Below are 21,454 nucleotides of genomic sequence, written 5' to 3' on the forward strand. Positions count from 1 at the left end.
TATGAAAACTAGCTCCATCCTTCTGAGGGCGTGGCCCCTAGGCCCTAGCCACTCCTACTCAGCCCCACCTCTTCAAGGTCCTACCATCTCAGTGCCGCCACCTGAAGGACCCAATCCCTCCAGCACATAAGCCCTTCAGGGACACACTCCAGCCATATCCAAGCCACAGCACTTAAGCCAGAGCCCAGGGAAATCTGTGACAGCTGAGCAGAGAAAAGCTCTTCCTTTGTTAAGTGGTGGGAGGTGGGGGGTCTGGGGTGAGCAAGGCCAGTTTGCTCCCAGCTGGGCATCTGCTAGTCGGCCACACTGTGCTCTGAGCAGGTCAGTCTCCCAGAGCACTTTCTTCAGTGGCATCCCCAGAGTTGCTTGGAATGAAGAGAAGCTAAGTAACAGTGGATAGCTTGGCCACAGTCGTACTTGGCCCCAGCATATGGGAATTGTCCTTGTCACCCACACAGGCACCACCTACCTGAGGTCACATATGTACAGGGGTGTACACACCAGGAGGGTAACTGCTGAGCTCCCTGGAGAAGTGTTGGACTCAGTTAGAAAGTTCCAGCTCTGAAGGGGAGAGAGGAGAGAGAGAGAGAGAGAGAGAGAGAGAGAGAGAGAGAGAGAGAGAGAGAGAGAGAGAGATTGTATGTTAAGGAAACAGGCTTCCTCTCTGGTCTATAGTGGCCATCTGAGTCATCACCATAGAACCTGCATGAGGTAGTGGTTAAGAGAATTTAGAGCCAATCTTCTTGCCAGGTGCGGTAGTGCACACCTGTAATCCCAGCGGCTCAGGAGGCTGAGGCAGGAGGATTGCAAGTTCAAAGTCAGCCTCAGCAATGGCACGGTGCTGAGCAACTCAGTGAGACCCTGTCTCTAAATAAAATACAAAATAGGGCTGGGGGATGTGGCTCAGTAGTTGAGTGTCCCTGAGTTCAATCCTTAGTCCCCCCCAAAAAAAAATTTGGAGCCAGACTGTGTGCAAACCCCAGCACAGTCACAGGCTGTGTGACTTGAATCAAGCTCTTTACCATCTCAGCATTTCACTTTTGACAAGCAGGGTACCTGCCTGGTAGGACTATTGTGAAAATCAAATGACTTCATATTTATAAGACCCTGAAAATGGGTGTCAGCAAACTTTTTCTGTAAAGGGTCAGGTAGGGCCATTTTTGACTTTGCAGGCCAGTCTCTCACAAGTATCTCATTCTGCCATTGTATCATACAAATAGCCACACACACAACACGTAAGGCGCAGGCATGACTGGGTTCCAATTCAACTTTATTTACAAAAATAGGCAGAGGGCCAGAATTGGCCTGTGGGCTGTGACTTCTGAGCCCCGACTGAGAACAATGCCTGGCCCAGAGTAAGATCTGGAGAAGTATTAGCTGCTGTTGCTATCGGTAACATCCTGCTCTCCCCTCCTGGCCCTCCCTCCACATATGGCCACCGCCAGCAGGTCCAGGCTGCATCCCTGGATCCCTGGGGAATCCCAGATTCCTGCCTGAAGGTGGTCTCCAGCCCTGTTGGCTTGGCTTCTCCCCTTCTTCCTGCCAGCCTCTGGGTCTCCCTAATCCTGCCACCCACCCTGCCTCCAACTGCCCGTTTAGGGAGCCCTTTTCTACCTCTGAAATTTCTGGGGTTCAGATTTGAATTCCTTTTGCTGTGCTTCCATCTGTTGCCATGTTAGCTTTTGTCTTGACCCCCCAAGGGCAAGGTCGTCCTCACCTCCATTTTTCAGATGAGGAAACTAAGGCCCAGGGAGGGACTTGCCTGGCAGCACCACCAGGCCCCCCTCTGGACCCTCTGCCTGGCTCTTGTGAGGAAAGGAGCACGGACTGGTTGTCTGGGGTGGGAGACACCCTATCTGTGGAGACCCATGTGGCCAGTGATGATGTCCCCTGCTCTTGCTCCTGCAGTCAGCCTACGCCGTGTCCCTGCTACGGGAGTGTATGAAGCTGCGGCCCTCGGACCCCACTGTGCCCCTGATGGCTGCCAAAGTCTGCATCGGGCCCCTTCACTGGGTAAGTGAGCCTGGGTCTCGGGCAGGCAGGGCCCAGGTCCCTTGGCATGGAAGGGAGGTTGTGGAGCTGGAGGAAGACACATGAGGACCCATGAGCTTCAGGCTTCAACAGCAGTCCCCTCCTCAGGATGGGGTTCTGTTTGCGGTTGAGCCTTGAAATGCGGTCAAGAGTCCAGTGGAGGGAAAGAAGAGGTGCCCCCCAACCGGCCCAGCAGTGGGGGTGCTGGGCGAGACCCTGGAGTTGCCTGGATCCACTTGTCAGTTTAGAAGCCTTGCATGACCTCATATCCAGCATGAAAGGGCGTATGTGATGCTGAGGGTCAGAGTCAGTCCTAGCCCTTGGCAGAGGGGAGGGCAGCTCCTCTGCAGCTGCTCTCCTTCCTCGGCTTCAGCCCTTGGGCCCGGCCTGGGCTCTGCTGCCTGCTCTCCGCCCTCTGCTGAAGCAGCTCAGCTGCTAGGAGGCTGCAGCTCAAGGGGTGCCCTCTCCCCAGCTGGTGGCCTTTACCACAGGCTCCTGGAAACCAGGGCATCAGCATCTTGGAGCAGTGGGAGAGTACAGGGCCAGGAGCCCGGAGCCCCAGTCCAGATATGCTTGTCTCTAGGGCCAGGGCCACTGGCCCTGGGTGAAGTGCCTCTGCGAGAATGTCTGCTCTCTGGGAGCTCACTTCCAGACGCTCTTGGCATTCGTAAGTCCCATTTAGCCTCCTGATGTCAGGGGTGGTCCTGTTTCTACCCTCTGAGTGACAGAGCAAGTGTCTCATTCCTCCCACATGCTGGCTCCAGTCCCACCTCTCCTCCCTTTCAGAATAAGTGTCCCCAGTTCCTTCATCTGTTCTCCGGGCCCAGGGTCTGCCAAAATGGGTGCTCTGCCTGGGCACGGCCATCCCTGACTTCTGGTAGTCCTAACACCCCCAACCCACCCCCTCACCGTCATGGGTCCAGTTTGTTCAAAGACAGCCGGGGCCAGCCGCCATGGGCCTCCCGCAGGTGCCAGTAATTAGCACCCTGGACAACTGCCTCCTCCTGCCACTCTCCCCTCCTTGAGCATCCAGCAGTCAAATCACTGGCCTTGCAAAAGGAGGTGATAAGCTCCCTGTGAATTCCACATCCTAACACTGTTCCAGTACAGGAAACAGGCCCTGGCCCTCCCTCGGGTCCCCACCTCACCATCCCCATGAGCTCTGCTTTCTCTCTACTGCAAGGAGGGTAGACAGCAGGGGTAAGGGGACAAGGTGGCCCTTGCCCTTTTACTTTCCGGTGCTCAGATCCTTGTGTCTGAAATGCTGATGCTGGGCCGCACTGTGGGGAGAATGACATCAGAACCACCCTGTAATGGGTTTTAGGCTTTTAGAAGGCACAGAATGGTGAGGTGGTCAAGAGTTTTTGCTGCCCACCCATTAGGTGCTCTTGAATAAGGCATGTAACCTTGCTGTGCCTCCATTTTCTCATCCATAAAATGGAAACCATAACAGTCTCTTCCTTGGGCGTTGACATAAATGATATAAAGTCTGGCAAGGGCTGGATGGGCTAGGGAGGCTTCATGGAGGAGGCGGCCTTGAATAGGACTTGGAGGGTAGGGAGGATCCAGGTGGGCCAGCAGCAAGGCCTTCCACTACAATTTGCTTTCCCTGGCCTTGTGATTATCAGGGAACGCTCATGCTCCCCAGATCTTTTGGGGAAGGCTGTTGACATCTTATTCCCTAGAGTCAGGGTGCCCTGATGAGCAAGCACTTGGATATGGGTGGCAGAGATTTAGCAGGAGCTGAAGGGTGCAGAGCGAGTGGGCTCCTGACCGTCAGTTCAGACCCCTGTTTGTTCCAGGGCTTCTGAGAGGGGCCTCAGACGTCCCTGCAATGAAGCCCAGAATACCCATGTCTCTGAGGGTGGGGCGGGGGAGGGCATCTGTGCTCCCGAAGGCTGCCAGCTCCAAGGGAGCTGCGGTCCACCCAGCCAACGGCACCCTTGCCAGGAAGCCCTAAATTTAGGTCTTCCCACCACAGAGGAGCTGTTTCCCTCTACAGCATAATTACAGTAATTATGTGCATTCAGATTACATGGTAATAAAATTAGGATCAAATCAGTCCAAATTGAAATCAGATGAGTTAGGAGCAAAGTAATCAATGACAACATAAATAGAAAAGCCCAGAAGGAAGCTTAAACACGCAGACTTGTCATTGGATCAGGGAGAAAGAAGGGCGAGCTGTTGAACCTGGGCTGAGCATGTGGAGCGTTGGGGCGGGTTGGAAGCGGGGTTTAAATCAGGCCCAGCCAGCACAAGACCCCGGTGGGCCAAGGGTGGGCCACTGGCAGCCTCTGGAAGCCAACTCCTGTATCCCCCAAAACCTTGCTTGCACCTGCCTTGGACATGGATTGCATTGCATTGCGATCTGGAGTTTCTTGGGGCAGGACTGCCTCTCTCACTTCTGAAACGCCACCCACAGTTCAGTGGGTGGTGCTGGTGGGTGGACCCTCCTTGCCCATGAACACAGCTGTCTCTTCACAAGGAATGTCTCTTCACTTGGATGGCCCTTGTCTTCCCAATTAGATGGGGATCTTCTTTGCTCACGATGTTTTGCACTCTGAACCCCTCTCCCTGCAGAAAATTGCACGAACGGTGGGCGTTGCTTCTAATTTATATCAGAATAAGCATGGCCCAGCTAGCCAGGAGGGGCCCAAGTGTTCTGCACTTGGCTCAGTGGTTTCTCCTGCCCTTTGGCTAGTTCTTGCTGCCTGGTTGGCACAGGGCAGGGAGCAGGCTGTGGGGTAGCCAAGGGCAGCCTGTTCTCCGAGGAAGCCAGGAGATGGGCAGCCTTGTGCTCTCTGTTCCTGAGGCTGCCGCAATGGAGGATGGTCTGACGGCGGCAGGGGCCTAGTTGCATGAGACAGCACGCATCCTGAGACGCAACTGACGCCCCTCCGTCTCCTGCCTTCACAGTCTTCTGGCTCACGTCAGCCCCCAGCGGGCCCAGCCATCTTCCAGCCAAGCCCCAAGAGCAGGGGACAGAAATCTGGGGGTGGACCATTTGGCCTGGGTTGCAGGAAAGGAGGCTGAAACTGGGACATTAGGAAAACAAGTTGTGCTAGGCAGAACCAGCCTGGGTGGCCACATGCCCAAAGGGCGGAGCACCTGCTGTCCCTGCATCCTGTCCTCATGTCCAGAGCCAGTGTGGGATGCCCCAGGCCAAGTCTGGGTCTGAGAGCAAGGCTGCCCCCAGGTGGGGGCTGGCAAAGGGACTTGCATGGTCCTGTGCTGGTTGCTGGCTAGCAGGGGACTTTGTGACGGGGTAGGAGTTGGCAGGGAGGACCCCACCCACCCGCCTGAGCCTGAGGCTCCTGAGGTGGGTGAGCACTTTCCTGGCACAAAACCAGAGAGGCCTGCGTGATGGCCTCTGCCTGTGCATGGCCAGCCTCTTGCCAAGGACCCTACTTTTAGAAAAGGAGGAGAAAGGGAGATGTAGATATTTTTTAGTATCCCTCCAAACACAAGTATTTAAAATCCATGTAATTTTAAAAGTTGAAACATTTGTAGGAGGCAAAGAGGACAGGGTGTGCGTGAGTGGTATGTGTCACACAGACAGCAGAGGAGGCTGTGGAGTGGAAACGCGGGTGTGCTCACCTCAGGAAGGTATGTGATGTGTCTCCCACAGGGGACACCCATCCCCTGAGGGGCCGTGGGTGTGGCAGAAAGCGCTGGGGTTCAAGTCCCCACCTACCCACACTTCACTAGCTTGTGGCTTTGAAGCAGTCATTTACTTCCCAGGGCCTCAGGTTCCTCATCTGTAATCTGAGAACTGTCCCATCTGCTGTGACAGGGAGGCTGTGAACATGAGTGGAGATGGAGCCTGTCCCTGCCTGTCCCTGCTGGTCCCTGGTAAATGCTCAGCATGGCTGTTCTAGCCCCTTCAAGAGCAGGCACTCAGAAAGGATGCACCTTTATTTACATTTTTGCCTTCATTTTTCAAATTTAGGGGTGGGCAGAGCCAGGAAGACAGATTAAGTGTTGACAAAGCAGGGAGAAGCGAGCACCAGCTCTCCTGCCACCGCCTTATAGAAATGAGAAAATGTCTTCTCTTCCCAGGAAGAAAAAAGTGGGTTTTCCACAGAGCAGTGACCAGTAGGCTCTGGGTCCAGTGGGAAGGAACTAAGGAGAAACTGGAGATCTCTTTAAACATAGCCCCGCAGGTTCAGAAATGGGCTTTTTCTAGTCCCTAGGAAGAGGGGAGACTCCCAGGGTGAAACCTCTTTGGCCTGCTGCAGAGAGAAGTCAGTCCAGGAAGAGCAAGGCGGTCAGCAAGGAGCGCTGGGGAGAGGAGAACTTGCAAGATCGCAGGAACCTTTCCTTTACTCATGAAAGCAGAGTATCAAAGCATTATGCCCTTCAGTTCATTCTTTTTCTAAAGTGTCAGAGAGGAGAAAAATGAAAAGCTACAGAGGGCAGCCCGAGGTCAGGGGTCCTGGGCTGAAAACTCAGTTTTGTTCTTTCTGAGCCTAGGTCATGCAAGTCCCCTGTGCCTCAGAACCTCCAGCTGTTCCACCAGGTGGCCATGGTGCTGTGACATGCAGGGTCCGGGTGGGGGATTCAGTCTCTGTAGAACCACAGGAGGACTGAGGACTTTCTTAGGTTTTTTTTTTTTTTTTTTTTTTTTTTTTTTGACAAGGTTATGTGTCTGCCCTGGGTACAAGAGCATTGCATCATGGGGGAGCAAGATTGGCAGGAACACTGGAGACTCCTCACCGGGAAGTATCATGACCAGCAGGCAGGACCCAGAGCCACGCCTGAGCTGTCGCAGAAGCAGTGTTCCCCACAGAGCTGACAGTTGTTAACTTTGGAGGCTGGGGGAGGAAGTGTCTGGAGTTGGGGAAGTACACCTGAGGCACCAAGCAGAGAAGACCAGGGCAGGTGGCAGAAGCTCAGGCGCCTGGCAGCTCACACTGTCGGGTTAGAACAGCATTTGCAGACTGCACAGGTGGAGACCCATTCATGGGCTGTGGGCTAGAACACTTAAAAAATTAAAATAGACTCTCAGGATAGGATGGGAAATATTCCAGTGCATAACCCACGGAGGGGACGAGTCTTGTGACAATGACTGGGTCTACTGATTATGGAACGTGTGTCCTGGACCAGGGTGGGGTCAGAGAACTTGAACAACCTGGCAGAGCAGACTGAGCAGGGCTGCAGAGTCACCAGCTTATCCTTGTGTGGTCACTCCTCCTAACTAAGGGTCAGGCCAAGAGACTATAATGTCCCCTTTCTGGATTCTAGGGGGCTTTTGATGCCACTTCCTAATTTGTCAGTGAGATCATGTGTATGTACAATACACACACACACACACACACACACACATATACACATAAATACATATATACATGAGTGCATAGTTGCATTCATATTTTGTGTGTGTGTGTGTGTGTGTGTGTAAATAATACTGGTTTGGGAATGTAGCCCATAGTAGAGCAGCCTAGCATGTATGAGGTGCTGGGTTCGACATCACACATACACACAATAAGTAAATAGATAGATAGATAGATAGATAGATAGATAGATAGGCAGGCAAATGAATGCTTACTACAAAATTGTATTTGCTATCTGGTCACACACTGCCCTGAGCATTACCATGTGACCCATTCGGTCCTCCCAGCAGCCCCCTGAGTGACACTGCTGTTATCTTCATTATACAGAAGCAGGGAACTGAGGCACAGCAAGAGCAAGTGACCAAACCACGACTCGAGTCCCAACAGCATGGCCCCACTGCTTTGTCCTTGTCACCGGGCTGCCCTGCCTCTTTGCAGAAAGCTAATTGGCGAGTCAGCTGGCTTGGGGTTGAGCGTAATTCTAGCAGGACAGAGTGAAGGTTGGCAGAGTCAGCATCCAGGGATTCAGGACTCCACTCTTGCTAGTTGAAGGGACTTAAGTGTTATAAAGCATTTCGTTTTTAGTTCTTGCTGCGACAGCATTCTACTCTTTGGCTAGCTAGTTAGAGCACCTATAGATGCGGTGTGCTGTTGAATTGTGTATTGTTTGTTTTAATAGAATTAATAATAATATTTTCCTTTATAAGCACTGCAGTGACTGCGCATGCAGAAAGCCTGTTTTGTGGGGTGGCAGTAGAAATCACAAGAGCATCTGCCGTGTAGGAACATGGTACATGGTAGCCTTGTGAATTTTATCTCCTTCCTTTCTGCACAATGGCCCCTCTGCTCCTTCAGGGTTTTTTGTTTTACTTTGGTTTTGATTTTCAGTTTTGCACAGAGCTTACCAAAACTGTATCCAACTCATCTCTCCGTGGCTAATGGTCTCTGTCTCAGGATCCTAATTCCAAACTCTAGGGACAGAGACTCCACCAGATGTGGCCAGTGGTTAAGCCACAGGACACAGAGCTGCCTCTCTTCTGCTGGGGCTGGACCTAAGCAGGGACAGGGCAGGGGCAGCTCTGGCTGGGGTGCCAAAAGCAGCTTAAGTGTGAGTCTGGTCTCCCAGTTGACTGACTTTGCGAGCCCCTGGCTGGGGGAGACACCTGAGCTTAGGGGATGTTGACGTGGGTGGCATTAGAGGGCTTGGGTGTGATATGTTCTGCTCCTTGCTGTGGGCTGGCACGAATCTCAGGGACGGAGGGTGCATCTCTGCCCTCTCTGAAAGCTCATTTTCTCAGAGATGGGAACACAGACATGCCGCTGTGGGAGGGAGGAAGTGTTTTTTGGACGCGTGTGGGCAAGAGTGGGCATGCAGTAGCCCCTGGCTGTGATGTGCCCTGCCACCTCAGCCTCTGTGGTGGGTGCCCCAGGGTGTCCATGAGGCCTGTCTCATGGACTCTCTCTTTATCTGTGGGTATGTGATGGTCTGTGCATGTGTGACCCCTGCTAGTTGGTCCTTTTCCAACTTGAACAGTCCCCCTGCTGTGTGAGGGACAAAAACAGCCCTAGGCCTTTTTCCACTGCTCAGGGATGGAGCAGGCCCTGGACTTAGCCAGAGTGGCAGCCTGCCTGCCCTGTGGGGCTGCATGTCCAGCATGCCTAGCCCTGGCTCCCCTGTGTCTGCAGAGCAGGGCAGGCGCAGAGGCCACACAGGCAAGGAAGAGCACCGACGGGCCTGCCTTGGGTTCCTGCTCCTGGCAGAGCAAGCTTTGGGGAGCTAGATCTCTGGGGCAAGGGAAGCTTCTCCCAGGGAGAAATGGCATCCTGTGACCAGGAGCACAAGCCCCCTTGGAGGGGGAACAGGTCCAGAGAGTCACTCTCCAGTAAAGGAAACAGCCAGTTCTTCTGCTCAATGCTTGTGTGGCCTGGACAAGCCTCCTGATCTCTAGTCATGGGGTCCATGTGTGAGGAATCGCTGTTCTCGTCTGCACAGCAGCGTCCCAGGCTTGTGACTGTGTGTTGCCTGTCATGTCCAGAGCCCTCCCCTGACTCTACCTCTCCTCTCCACAGCTGGAGGAGGCCGAGCACTTTGCCAAGGTGGTGGTCAGCCTCGGTGAGGAAGCTGGGGATTTCCTCCCCAAGGGCTACCTGGCCCTGGGTCTCACCTACAGCCTGCAGGCCACTGACGGTGAGTGCCAGGCCCCGTGAGAGGACATCTCAGGCTTCCTAACTGCCTCCAAGGTGTCTTGTCCCACCAGTACCCCCACTGCACCACTCCCCACAGACACTATTCACATTCTTCTGCATGGCACACGCACACGCGCACACACACACGTGCACAGATGATACATACCTCTCAGTTCCATTTCCACTCTTTGGTTCAGACCGCCTTCCTACCCAGCTCTTCCCACACTCCAGTTCTTCCCACCTTCTAGGCCCTGCCCCAGCTCCAACAAAGCCCAGTCTGATCTCCGTGGAGCTTTTGGTACTTTCTATCTGTGGTGCCCGGTATCAGCCCTCCACCCCACGGTGCCTTCATTCTGGTTCTCACCGACTGCTGTGATCTTCTGAGGTCTTTTAAATCCCCCATCACATATGGCATGGTGCTGGGCATACAACAGGTGCTTCATAAGTACTCGTGCTTAGTTGATAGGTCCCACTCCTTCCTTCCCAGGCCTGGTGCTCTCTCCCTAGTGCCAACTTTCCCCCATTGATCAGGCAGCTACCCTCCTGTTCTTGCAGCATGAAGGGAAGGGAGTAACAGACCCCTCCCCAGGCCTAACCTGGACTGGGATCTACCTTCACCCACCTCTCCCTAGTGCCAGGCTGTGGGAACAGGGCTGTGCACACCTGGTCTCAGAGGCCCTGTGCAGCCTGGCTTGTCCAAAGAAGAGAAGAAGCTGCCTACGAGAGCCTAGTGCAGAGCCACCTCCTACTGCTCAAGGCATGTGGCTGCAATGTCTTCAGGCCTCTGTGCCCTCCACATGGTCTAGAGGGAGTCCTCAGTCCCTTGGTCACAGTAGGCTTTGATCAAAAGAGCCTCCTAGCCTTCGACCCTGCCCTGGTAGGGACTGTTCCTGAAGCTTTCAAGGTGAGGAGCTCTGCTAGCTCTCAGTGCAGACCCTGGGGTGGGGCCTGCACAGTCATGCTCACACCACACCAAGGCTCAGGACACCTGCCCTGCTGTGTGTAAAGTTGGATGCAGTTCACCAGAAAGGTGCTCAGCTTGGGGTTCCAGCAGCAGCGTGGTGGGCAGGGAAGCCCACCACAGGCAGTGACCTTTCTCAAGGCTTGGGCCTTTGAGAGTCAAGTTGGTCCAGGGGGCAGGGAAGCCAATGGAGTAGAAGGAACCTGTGTGCCAAGAAATATACTAGGAGGCCAGGGCAGCAGAGAGCATCATCAGGGCTGCTGGCCTTCGAGGCCCCTGATGTCTCAGAATCCATCTGTCTCCTGCAGCCACCCTGAAGTCCAAGAAAGATGAATTGCACCGGAAGGCACTGCAGACGTTGGAGAGGTGAGGAGATGTCCGCTGGCCCCAGGGGCCCTTTGGGGTATTCTTTCCCATCCTTCCCCTCCATGTTTTACCTCCATGGTGTTCACCCTTAATAAAATGGAGGTTTCTATTTCCACTTTATGGATAAAGAAACTAAAACTCTGGGAGGTGACCCAGCAAGCAGGGTCAGGCCATGGGGGTCGGGTACACAGCGAGCCCTGCCCTCAGCTCCAGGCCTCTGGCCTTCAATGCTGGTGGGTCAGCTAGGAGCTGGGACTATGGCAGCTACCAGGCTCAGCCCCTGGGGCTCAGGGCTCTAAAATGGAATAATAGCACACTGCTGGGTGACAGTTACACGAGATGAAGCAGGAAGCGCATCTGGTTGCCATGTCCTACCTTTATCAGGGAGTCAGGAATGGTGATGTCTCCTTTCAGGCTCTCCCAGCCACCTCACGGCTGTGAGGACCTCCCACCTTCCCACAGCCCTCGCAGAGATTTCCTAGCAGCCTGGGGTCAGGGGACAGAGAGGACCCTCTCCCAGGAGCTCTGCTGCCTCAGGCCCACCCTTGCCCAGCCCCTCCTCTGCACCACAGCCCCACCCACCTGTCTCCGTCCTCCCTCCTTCCTCTGCCCTCTCCTGCATCTTCTCCCTCTGAGCCTCCCTCCCGAGCACTGAGGTGGCTGTGTTGTTGGCTAGGGCCCTGCTGGGCCTCCACTTGCCAGCTTTGTTGGAACATCTGTCCCCCTCTGGGCAGATTGTACCCCTACCCAGGGATGCAGCTCCAGGGGGTTCTGGAACTCCAGGAATGGGAGACTCTTCCCCACCAGCTCTTCATTCTTGCCAGAGAGGCCATTCTAGGTCCTCCACCCTCAGGGAGCCTGTGTCCTTCTGCGGGGAGGTGGAGGCTCTGGCCAGCTGACAGATGCTCAGAGGCGAAGGCCAGGCTGCTGGGTATGGATATACACACTCTCTCCCCTCCCCCTGTTCACTCAGGTCTGTCACCTCAGGGCCACATTGCAGATGGTCCCTACCTCAGCTAGTGCCAGCCCTCCAGAGCAGCTGTCCCCTGCCTTGGGGACTTCTGCCTAAGCCATCATCTTCCGACTGGATGTGCCTCCAAGACAGGGCCTGGCCGAATCCCCCACCCCCACTGTGTGGCCCCACAGCGCCCGGCTTAGGGCTGGCAAGCTGGGGTCTAGCTCATATGCTATTGCTCAATCATTGATGACTGACTTGTCACTTCCTCTCCCCATACAGAGCCCTGGAGCTGGCACCTAGTGACCCCCAGGTCATCCTTTATGTCTCCCTGCAGCTGGCCCTCGTCCGACAGGTGGGTTGTCACAGTTCCTAGGCCCCAGATCCCTGGGGGGTGGTGATCCCTTCCTGGCCATTCTGCTGACTAGCTGTGTGACCCTCTGCAAGTGACTGGGCCTCTCTAAGCCTCTGCGTCTTTATCTGTTGTGAGCACCTTTGTGCCCCTCCTTGGAGAGTCCGAGTGAGGATGAAGTCAGTTAATGGAGTGCAGCCCTGGCCCATGGGGGGCAGAGAGGAAGGGAGCATCTCTTGCCCTCACTTACCCTACAACATTTCAGTCTTCTGAGGCGATGAGTGATCACAAACAGCATTTGCTTGTGTCCTGCCTCCCGCCAACCTTTCCCTGAGAGTCTGGGGGAATGTGGCACCTGGAGCAGTTTCCGGGTGGGCTTTCTATGTTACCCAAAGCCTTTCCCTGAGCCTCGGACTTGGCTTCTGGGACCCTTAGGGGCCTCCTGTCAGCCAACTGCCTTCACCATGCTGGGAGCACCACCACCATCTGCAGCTCTCCAGGCAGACCTACCTTTCCCCAAGCTGAGCAGCTGAGCTGTGAGCTGTCAAGAGGACACTAGCTATCTAGGCACCTCCCCACCCCAAGCCCTGGAGAATCTCCCTTGCCTCACACACACTACAGACTGGTGCTCTGGGCATACTTGCTGCCTCCAAAGCAGGACCTCTCTGGTGGCCTTGGCCTACTGTATATGGACCGTGACACCCCCTGACTGCTCAGGCACCGCAGACAAGCCCGTTTTCCAGCAGCTCTCGTCTCCTATGCCTCCAGGAAGCAGGCTGAGCTCCAGACTGCTGGAGCGCTGGACTCGGTCTCCAGTACAAAGCCCTCCCTGCCCCAGTTAAGAAAACCCGTGGTCCATCCAGGGATGGGCATGGCACCTCATTCCTGACCAGGAGGCTGGTCTTGCCGTCGTGCCTGGACATCGGTAGTTGAGTGGACTTTTTCTCCTGACTCCAGGCTAGTGGGGTTCTGTACTCTCTGCCTCCATCACCCTCCCCTGGAACCCACATTGGCCTGGCTCCTCTTGTCACTGCATGGTGATTCTCATTATTGGATCTCTTCCTTCTCACCCCATGCCTGGACCCTTTTCTTGGGTCCAGTGACTTGTCACTGTCACCTTCTGTCTCCCTCTCTCTGTCCTTCTGTCTCAACCATTTTCTCCCCTTGGCCCTGCGTCATTCCCGCTGTCCTCTGCTGCTTTTTTCGCTTCCTCTTTTATCCCCTCCCCCGTGACTCACCCCGTCCCTCCTCCACCTCCACCCACCTCCACGCTGTGCCCACGCTCCTGACTTCCAGGCCTTGAACCAGGCACTGGGTCCTTCTGTCTCTCTCTCCAAGAGCATCACTCGCCTCCCAGGAACACAGATGGAAAGATACCTGAGACTGCTTTATTTTTAGCCTTCTGTAAAAGAACCTGGTGCTTTTCTTGCCAATCAAGTTAATGATAAACCTTTGGTGATGCATTTTTTAATCTCTTTAATTATTCACCCATCTCAGATGAACAGGGCCCATCCTTCAAGAGAGATGGCCAGCCAGGCCATTGCAGCCTGGTGCCTAGTTTCCCTGGGGACACCGGGTCTCATCAGCCTCAGGGGTTTGAGGGCCTCTGAGTGGACTCTAAGCCAGAGACCTCACCCGCCTGATTCTCTGAGGCTTGGAGCCGTCCCATCCTGCCCAGAGCATGTCTTCCCGCTCCAACAGTGATGGTTAGGGACATGGGTGCCTAGCCCAGGGTAATGGGGTGTGTCGTGGCAGAATTACCTTGGCAGGAACAGCCTTGGAGAGGCACAGACAAGCCAACGTGATAGCCACAGTGATCAAGGGGGTAACAGAGCCTCATGCTAAGAGTTGCAACTGGATGAAGCAGCAGTTGGAGGGTGGGGTAGAGGAGGTTTGTGTGTCCTGGGGAACTGGGCCAGGATGGAGGCACCAACATTTGGGAGGTGAGGAGGACATAGTAGTTAGCTGGACGCCTGCCACAACCCTGGTCCATCCTAGCTGGCCTGGACCTGGGAAGAGCTGAGTGTGGGCCTTTGGCTCACCCAGCAGGGGCTTAGCAGCTTGTGGGAGACCCAGCTCTGTTGCTAAATAGCTCCACAGGACTGGACCTCTTAGGGTGAGGACATTTGAAAAGATCAAGGGATGGAAGATAAACATGCATTTTCATTTGCAGAGTTAGTTCATTTAACCCTTCTGAAGTAAGGCATGTGCCTAACTTGCAGATAAGGAAACTGAATTCAGAGAGAACTCCAGGATATGGCTAGAACCATTTTTTTCCCCCAAATTCACAAATACTGCTCTTTCTGCAACACACCAACAAGCCCAAAAGAGCGTGATCAGTGGATTCAGATGGCACTGCCCCAGCCAGGACTGGAGCAGTAGGCTCGCATGTGTTTGCTAAGAAGGAGGAGATGGTGTAAGGGGCACAGGTCACATGAAATTGTTCGAGAGCTGCCGCAGGCACCAGGATGATGGGCATCTTTTGAAGAAGACTGTTTATATTGGTGACTGCCAGAATTCTTTTTACTCCTGGATGTTTGTGGAAATTTTGCCCAGCCCCTGCCAAGGGTGTACAGGCCTGGCCACGTGGGTGGGGGTTGGGAGGAGCTTTGCTCCCTGACTGAGCAGCAGATGGGTGCAGATACTAAGAGGTGGAATGGGATGCAGGAGATGAGCCTGTAGATGAACCTTGGAACCGATCCTGGGGAGTGTTGTGCTGAGAATGATTTCTTCAGGAGAGGGGAGTTCCCGGAACCACCCATATCCTCCCCAAGGCCAGCTAGACGCAGGGAGCCATCCTGGCAAGGTGGTGGCAGGCAGGCATAAGGTCTTAGCCCCGCACAGTCTCCCTTTGGGTGTGCTAGGAAGTTAACCCCACGACCCTGTTGCTACTTGCAGATGGAGCATGACCACAGCTGCAAATCATGAGTCCATCAGCAGCTAGATCTGGTAGGGTGTTAGGGTCCCACTCAGATGGGACAGTAGAAGTTGCCCTTCCCCACTGTACCTGCCTCTCCTCACCAATAGGCCTCCCAGGGCCACCAGGGCCTGGCCTCTTTTACACAGAGCTCCAAGAAGAGAAGCAAATCAGGGTTCATCAGCTGGGAATCATGTGGCCCTGGGTGTCTCCACTGTCTTCCAGAAGACCATGGGCCGAGTTCACAGCATTCCTGGGGGCATCCGCAAGGGGCTTCCCAGACCCTCCACGTGACTTTCTTCACCCTGCATGATCTGGCCTCCTCCTACCTGTCCAGTCTTACTTCTGTATAGAACCAGGCTTGATAATCATTTATTGAGTCATAAAACAAAACACAAGACTAGAATCTGGCTAGGCCCCCGCAATGCCCACATTAGAAAGCAGTCTTCCCCTCTTCTCACACTAACCTCTGCTGCGTCCTTGCCTTTGGTCAGCTTTTCTCCTGCCTGGAACACCCCTTCTATCACCTTATGCTGAGAACCCCCGTTTCCATCTGCTGACCCCTGTTGACAGAGCTCTAGGAAAGGGCTTTTGCACCTGATCAGGCTGCCTCTTCCTAGAACTTCCACACTTTCATTTAGGAAGTGCTTCCCAGTGTCTACCAAAATCCTTCATGCTGCACCATGAACCTGCTGCCCTCTACTCCCCACAGGGACAGCAGGTCCCTCCTTGCTGGGCTATCTGGGGGACGTGTTTTCTTGTTGTACAATCCCAATCCCCCAAGGCCCAGGGCTCGCTCACTTCTTGGCTGACACCTGGCCCCCAGAGCCCTGGGGAAGGTCCCTAAGCTGGCCATTTGCTTTGGCAGATCTCTAGTGCCATGGAGCAGCTGCAGGAGGCGCTGCTGGTGTGCAGGGACGATGCCAACGCACTCCACCTGCTGGCACTGCTCTTCTCCGCCCAGAAGCACTATCAGCACGCCCTGGATGTCATCAACATGGCCATCACTGAGTACCCTGAGAACTTCAAGTGAGTTTCCTGGGGACCCTGTCTGGTGGGGGGTGATTGGCCACTGGCAAAGGCACCTGTGCACACACACACATCCTTATTGCCAGCCACGCACATGGAGTAAGCTCCTATTGCATGCATGCTCCCAGGTGGAGACAGGGTGAAGGGCAGTCAGTGACCCCAGGGCTCTGTACTGGGGTGCCACACAGGGACTAGTGAGCCTGTGCTGCTGCTCAACTTTGGGGGGCAGGGACCGTGGACATGCAGAAGAGGGTGTGGCGCGTTGGGCTACAGGTGTACCGCTCAGGTGCTTCCACCCGCCCCACTCTGCGTGAGCATCCTCGGGGCATGTGACTTAATCATGACCCTCATACAACCAGCCAAGGATGGGATTCTATCACTGGCTGAGCTGGAAGAGGCCAAAGGAGCCATTCCCCTGCCTCCAAGCAGCCATTCTACTTACGTCCTCTCGCTGGCCCTTGGGAGGGAGTAGTTATCTTTCTCTAGGGTGGTCCCTTCTGCTCCTCTGTTTACTGCCCCAGCCAGATGCCCTTCTTGTTGAAGCAGAGTTCACGCTTCACTTGGCCCAGGCAGTGGTGGGTGGGGCAGGACTAGCTCTTCCTACCCTCACCTATAACACAGGAACATGGGAACTAGAGCCACACGGCTGAGGCAGGAGCCTGGCTGCTCTGTGGGAGGAAACCAGGGGGAAGACATCTTTTGATTTCTGCCTTCTTCCCCCCAGGGGCAGGTGACACTGGGTACAATAGTCTTTGTTTTTCTGAATCCTATAATCCCAGAATGAGGGGCCCCTGAGCTCCCTGACTCCCACTCATTTCCACCTTGGGGACTGAAGGAAGGCCATTTAGAACCAACCTGAAGCTGTCCCACTGTAGACAGCCAGGAGGAACCTGGGGTCCCGGTCACCCTGATCACTGGGACTCCTGCTGGCAGTATCAATGAGAACTGGCAATGTTATGGAGAATTAGGGGAAATCAGTGGGTACTTCAGTGGTGATGGGTGATAAGGGAAGCCGCAATGTCCCAGCCTGGGAGGTTCTCCTCACAGGGAGACCTGGACTTCCACCTCTGTCCCATCAGAAACAGGACTGACCACAGGGGTCATGCTTGGCCTTCCCAGTATCCTTGGCCTCCTTCAGAGAATGCCGCAGGTGATTTCACTTGTGGCCTCTGCTAGGGTGCTGAGGATTGCTGTGGATGGGGTCCTCCTCACCAAGGCTAAAGAGGGGTGCCCCAGGCATGGCGGGGTTTCCTAAACCAAGCATCACAGTGGGCCTTGCGAAGAGGGGCCCACCATGAATGAGGCCCAGGGCTGTCAATGCCTTGCCAGTTAGCCTGCTCTGCAGTCCCAGGACCCTGGAGTCTTGCTCTGCCTACCCTCATCCAGATGGACCCCCACCTGCAGGACCCAGGTGGGTCCCAGCGGCTCTCAGGTGTGAGTAGAGCATGTGGCCATCTCAACAAAGGCCCATCCTTGTGTTTAAGGGATGGCCCTGATTCTGAGCCTTGACCCATCTTTTGAGAACCTGTTAAAATTCTGATCACGTCACTTTATAAGGCAGGTCACTTAGGGGATTCTAAAACACAAATAAATCCGTTTGGACAAGGGATTAGATACCTTATCTCAGTTAATGGCAAATATTATACAGCAATACAGGCTGATAACATTTATGGGTTTTTTAAAATTTGTTTATAATGAAAATACACAAAGACAAAGTTTCTCCAATCCTAGTGCTGCTACCTTTCTCTTTCCAACTCCATCCTCACACCCATCTACCAGGCCCTGACTCACTGTGGCTGGTGTGCATGTGATCCATGTGCCTGTGCCTGTGCCTGTGTGTACCTGCACGAGCATGTGTATGTCTGTGTGTGCATTCACTCTTGTCAGGCCTCAGTGGAGACAGAAATGTCTAAGAAGATCTAGAATCCTCTTGGGGGGTGGGGGTAGAGGCAGCGTGGTAGCACACACCTGTAATCCCAGCAGCTCAGGAGGCTGGGGCAGGAGGATCACAAGTTCAAGGCCAGCCTTGGCAACTTAACAAGACTCTGTCTCAAAATAAAATTAAAAGAGCTGAGGGCATAGCTCAGGGCAGAGTGCTTGCTTGCCTAGCTTATTCAAGGCCCTGGGTTCAATCCCCAGTATAAAAACAAAAACAAAACAAAACAAAAAAACAGAATCTTAGGGTGAGAAAGGGGAAGAGACTCCTCAGCTACCCCTGGGGCTGGGCCGTGTGCACCACGGATGCCAGGCAAGACTCAAGGCAAACAGTATTTTATCAGCAAGTCCTTTTCCAAGTGAATCTCACACGGAAACTGAGAATATGAAGCAGACAGCTGCTCTGACAGGGCTTCAGGAAGACTCAGAGCTGGCCCAGGAGGCCTGCCTTGCACCCCTAGTTCCAGCAAAGGAGGCCTTTCCATTCCAGCCGCAGGTGGGCAGGTGGCTCAGTGTGTCTTCCTAACTTCTGAGCTGAGTGCTCCAGCAGGCACCCCCTCCCCGTCACGTGACCACCTCCCTGAGTTGAAAGTCTGAAGTCCAAGCTGTGTGAGGTGCAGCAGTGCATGGGGTCTCTCAGTGTGGGGACCACCCCTTGGCCCCCCCTCAGCTTCCCTGGCCCACCTTGGGCAGGTGCCTCCCGCAGGCACCACCTCCTCCACTTTCCTGGACTCTGGGTTGGGCTGGGAAGGCTTCCTCGCGGCAGGGTGTGAGCCCCTCTGCTGCCCTTCCCCAGCTGCACTCTTCACCACCTTCCTCCCACCCCACCAGGACACGCCCCCTCACTCTGAGTGTGTCTTCCTTCCTGGGCAGAGGGTCCTGGCCTTGAGCTTGCTGCTTCCTGGGGACATGAGTGCGGGCTGTGCTTGCGTGCATGTGGGGAGATGGCTTTCATCAGATTCTTAGAGGGGCCTTGCCACAGAAAGGTGGAGGAGCTCTGGTGCAGACAGATGGCTGCTGTCAGTGTGCAGCCTAAGTCCTGGGCTTCCCCGCACCCCCAGCAGTGTCCCCGCTTGTGCAGGCAGGAGCCTTAAGGGGGCAGCCTCTGCCGTGGGAACAACTCACCCAGACAGAGGACACACTGTGACTGACTCAGGGGCATCAGGAACTCAGGGGGCCGAGACCCTGCATCCCCTTTCGTTCCCTGTAGTGTGCAGAGCAGCAGGTGTGCTGCAGGGCCGCCCTGAGTAGCACCCGGCCTCTGCCATCTGCTCAGGGGTCAGCAGGGAGGAGAAGCAGTTTTTATCTTGAGCCACTCTGAGCCCCTCCCCTGCCAGACCAGGAGGAGCTCTGTTTTCATGTGAGCCAGTCCTTAAAGGGTACAAAATAGGCTGGGTGTAGCTCAGTGGTAGAGTGAGTGCTTGCTTTGTCATGTATGAGGTCCTGGGTTCCATCCCCAGCACTGGAAAAAAAAACTCTAACTGGAAAAAAAATATATAGGGCTTCCCGGCCTCTAGAACTGTGAGAGAATAAACTTCTATTAAAATATATATATATATATATATATATATATATATATATATATATATATGTTTTAAGTATATGTACACATGTATATATGTGGCTGGGGAAGCTGCCTTCCTTCCACCTCTGTTGAGTGACCATAAGGTAATGACCATGTCACTTTGCAAATAAGTCATTCTGTTCCTCACAGCAGAAACCCCAGAGTACAGAAACCCAGGGATTAGCAGGAAATGTCATTGAGTCCATTACGGGTCAGGGATCTCTGCAAAATGTCATTGCTCCTGGATTGACACCGCGTCCTGCTCCTCCAGCTGCTCCCTGCGCTGGGAACAAGCACAGTGGCTCCAGCTGTTGCCAAGATAGTTAATTAAACAACTGGTCCAGTAAAATATCACTCGGCAAAACAACATGAACCAAACCTCCTCAGCCCTGACCTCACTGTCGCCAACAAACTCTGTTTTCAGGGGAGATTCACAGCCTATGGTGGTCTCTCTTCTACCAAACACAGGCACAGCTGTCTGGGGGTTGATGCCTCCTGGAACTTGTCTTTCCTGCAGCAACCATCAGAGCAGCGGGTGCCAGAGCCTGCCCCAGGGAGGGGAGAAGTGGCAGGCCAATGTTGGCATGGGCGCTTTGCCTGTCATTGTTTGAGAGAAGCCTGGTGCAGGGGAGGAAGCCAGTGGGTAGATGGACCCCCAGTCCACTCCAGGTTATCCTCGGGTGAGAGCCATAATGAGGTCCCTGCCCTTGAGTTAGCTCTGACACTTGCCCATGCCACCTGCAGCAACTTGCTTTTTGAAAAGTCAGTCAACATCGGTCCTGGCTTCCTGGGGTCTGCTTTGAGACTTAGACTAAAGGAGGTCACGTAGCTGATGGACAGCCATGTCTGAGGTGGCAGTGTGGAGGATTGAGGGGCTGCCCACAGAATCACACTGGTATCTGGGACCTGAGGGCAGCTGTGGATGCAGGGACCAGGAGTTGGAGTAAGGAGGTGGTGCCCTGTGGGTCCTTCCCAGGAGGCCAGCTCTGGGAAGAGCGTTGTAATGTCACCACCCCCATATATCCAGTGTCAAGCTCCCAGAGCAACACCTAGCTTTCGTAGAGTCGAACTTTAGAAAATCCTTCAGAATTCAGGGATTAGAAAGCGAAGCAAAGAGGATCTTTATTTCCATGCTGCGGGATGACCTTTAGTTAGTAGAGCTCAGGTTTAAAAAGGCAGGAACGTGACGAGGCAGAGACTGATGGCCCCTCAGGGACAGTGTGAACCTGGCACGATGGGAACCAGACACCCGGGGCGGCTTCCTGAAATCCTGTGGGCTTCCGACTAAGCCCTGGACACATGTGCTGGCCAGGCTGTCCCTGACCACCAGCCAGGAGGCCCAGGCCTTCAGGGGGCAGCAGTGTCCCTGTTTGGTATGTGAGAAGCTCCTGCCATCCCTGGAGATGCCTTTCTTCTAACTTGGGGTGGGGGAGGCAGCTGGGCGCCTGACCAGGGAGGGGCACGGATATGGGGTCAAGGGGAACAGGTCACTGATAAGCGTCCTTCCTAAAGCCATGGCACTGTCAGGCAATGGTTTTAGGTAACAGATTCTTTGCGCTTTAGTCAGACCCTTGTAGTGAAGGTCACCATAGCAACCAAACAAAGTTCCCGGACGAATGATGGGAGCTTTCCAATAACCAGCCTGTCAGTCACTGTTCCCACCCAGCCCTGGAAGCCTGCCAGGCCGGCTACGAAGGCCCAAGCCATACCTAGATCAGCAATGGAGCAAATGGTTTTTCTTCCCGCTCCACAAGGGGCAAGACCGCATCCTCCCACCCTCCAAACCTCAGTTGGTCAGAGTAGGTCCTCCGAGGTGTTCCTGCT

General features: G+C 54.4%; 1 protein-coding gene across 1 annotated transcript in view; it reads left to right on the forward strand.

Moving 5' to 3' along the window:
• Positions 1-21,454, forward strand: part of Ttc7a (tetratricopeptide repeat domain 7A) — a 113,466-nt gene that overhangs the window by 58,712 nt on the left and 33,300 nt on the right. The window contains exons 11-15 of the mRNA XM_026385724.2: positions 1,909-2,013; positions 9,435-9,552; positions 10,821-10,878; positions 12,116-12,188; positions 15,971-16,131. Coding sequence (XP_026241509.2) covers positions 1,909-2,013; positions 9,435-9,552; positions 10,821-10,878; positions 12,116-12,188; positions 15,971-16,131 — 515 coding nt within the window. The remainder of the gene's footprint in view (positions 1-1,908; positions 2,014-9,434; positions 9,553-10,820; positions 10,879-12,115; positions 12,189-15,970; positions 16,132-21,454) is intronic.

The sequence above is a fragment of the Urocitellus parryii genome, chromosome 12, assembly GCF_045843805.1.
Source record: "Urocitellus parryii isolate mUroPar1 chromosome 12, mUroPar1.hap1, whole genome shotgun sequence".
Taxonomy (NCBI): Eukaryota; Metazoa; Chordata; class Mammalia; order Rodentia; family Sciuridae; genus Urocitellus; species Urocitellus parryii.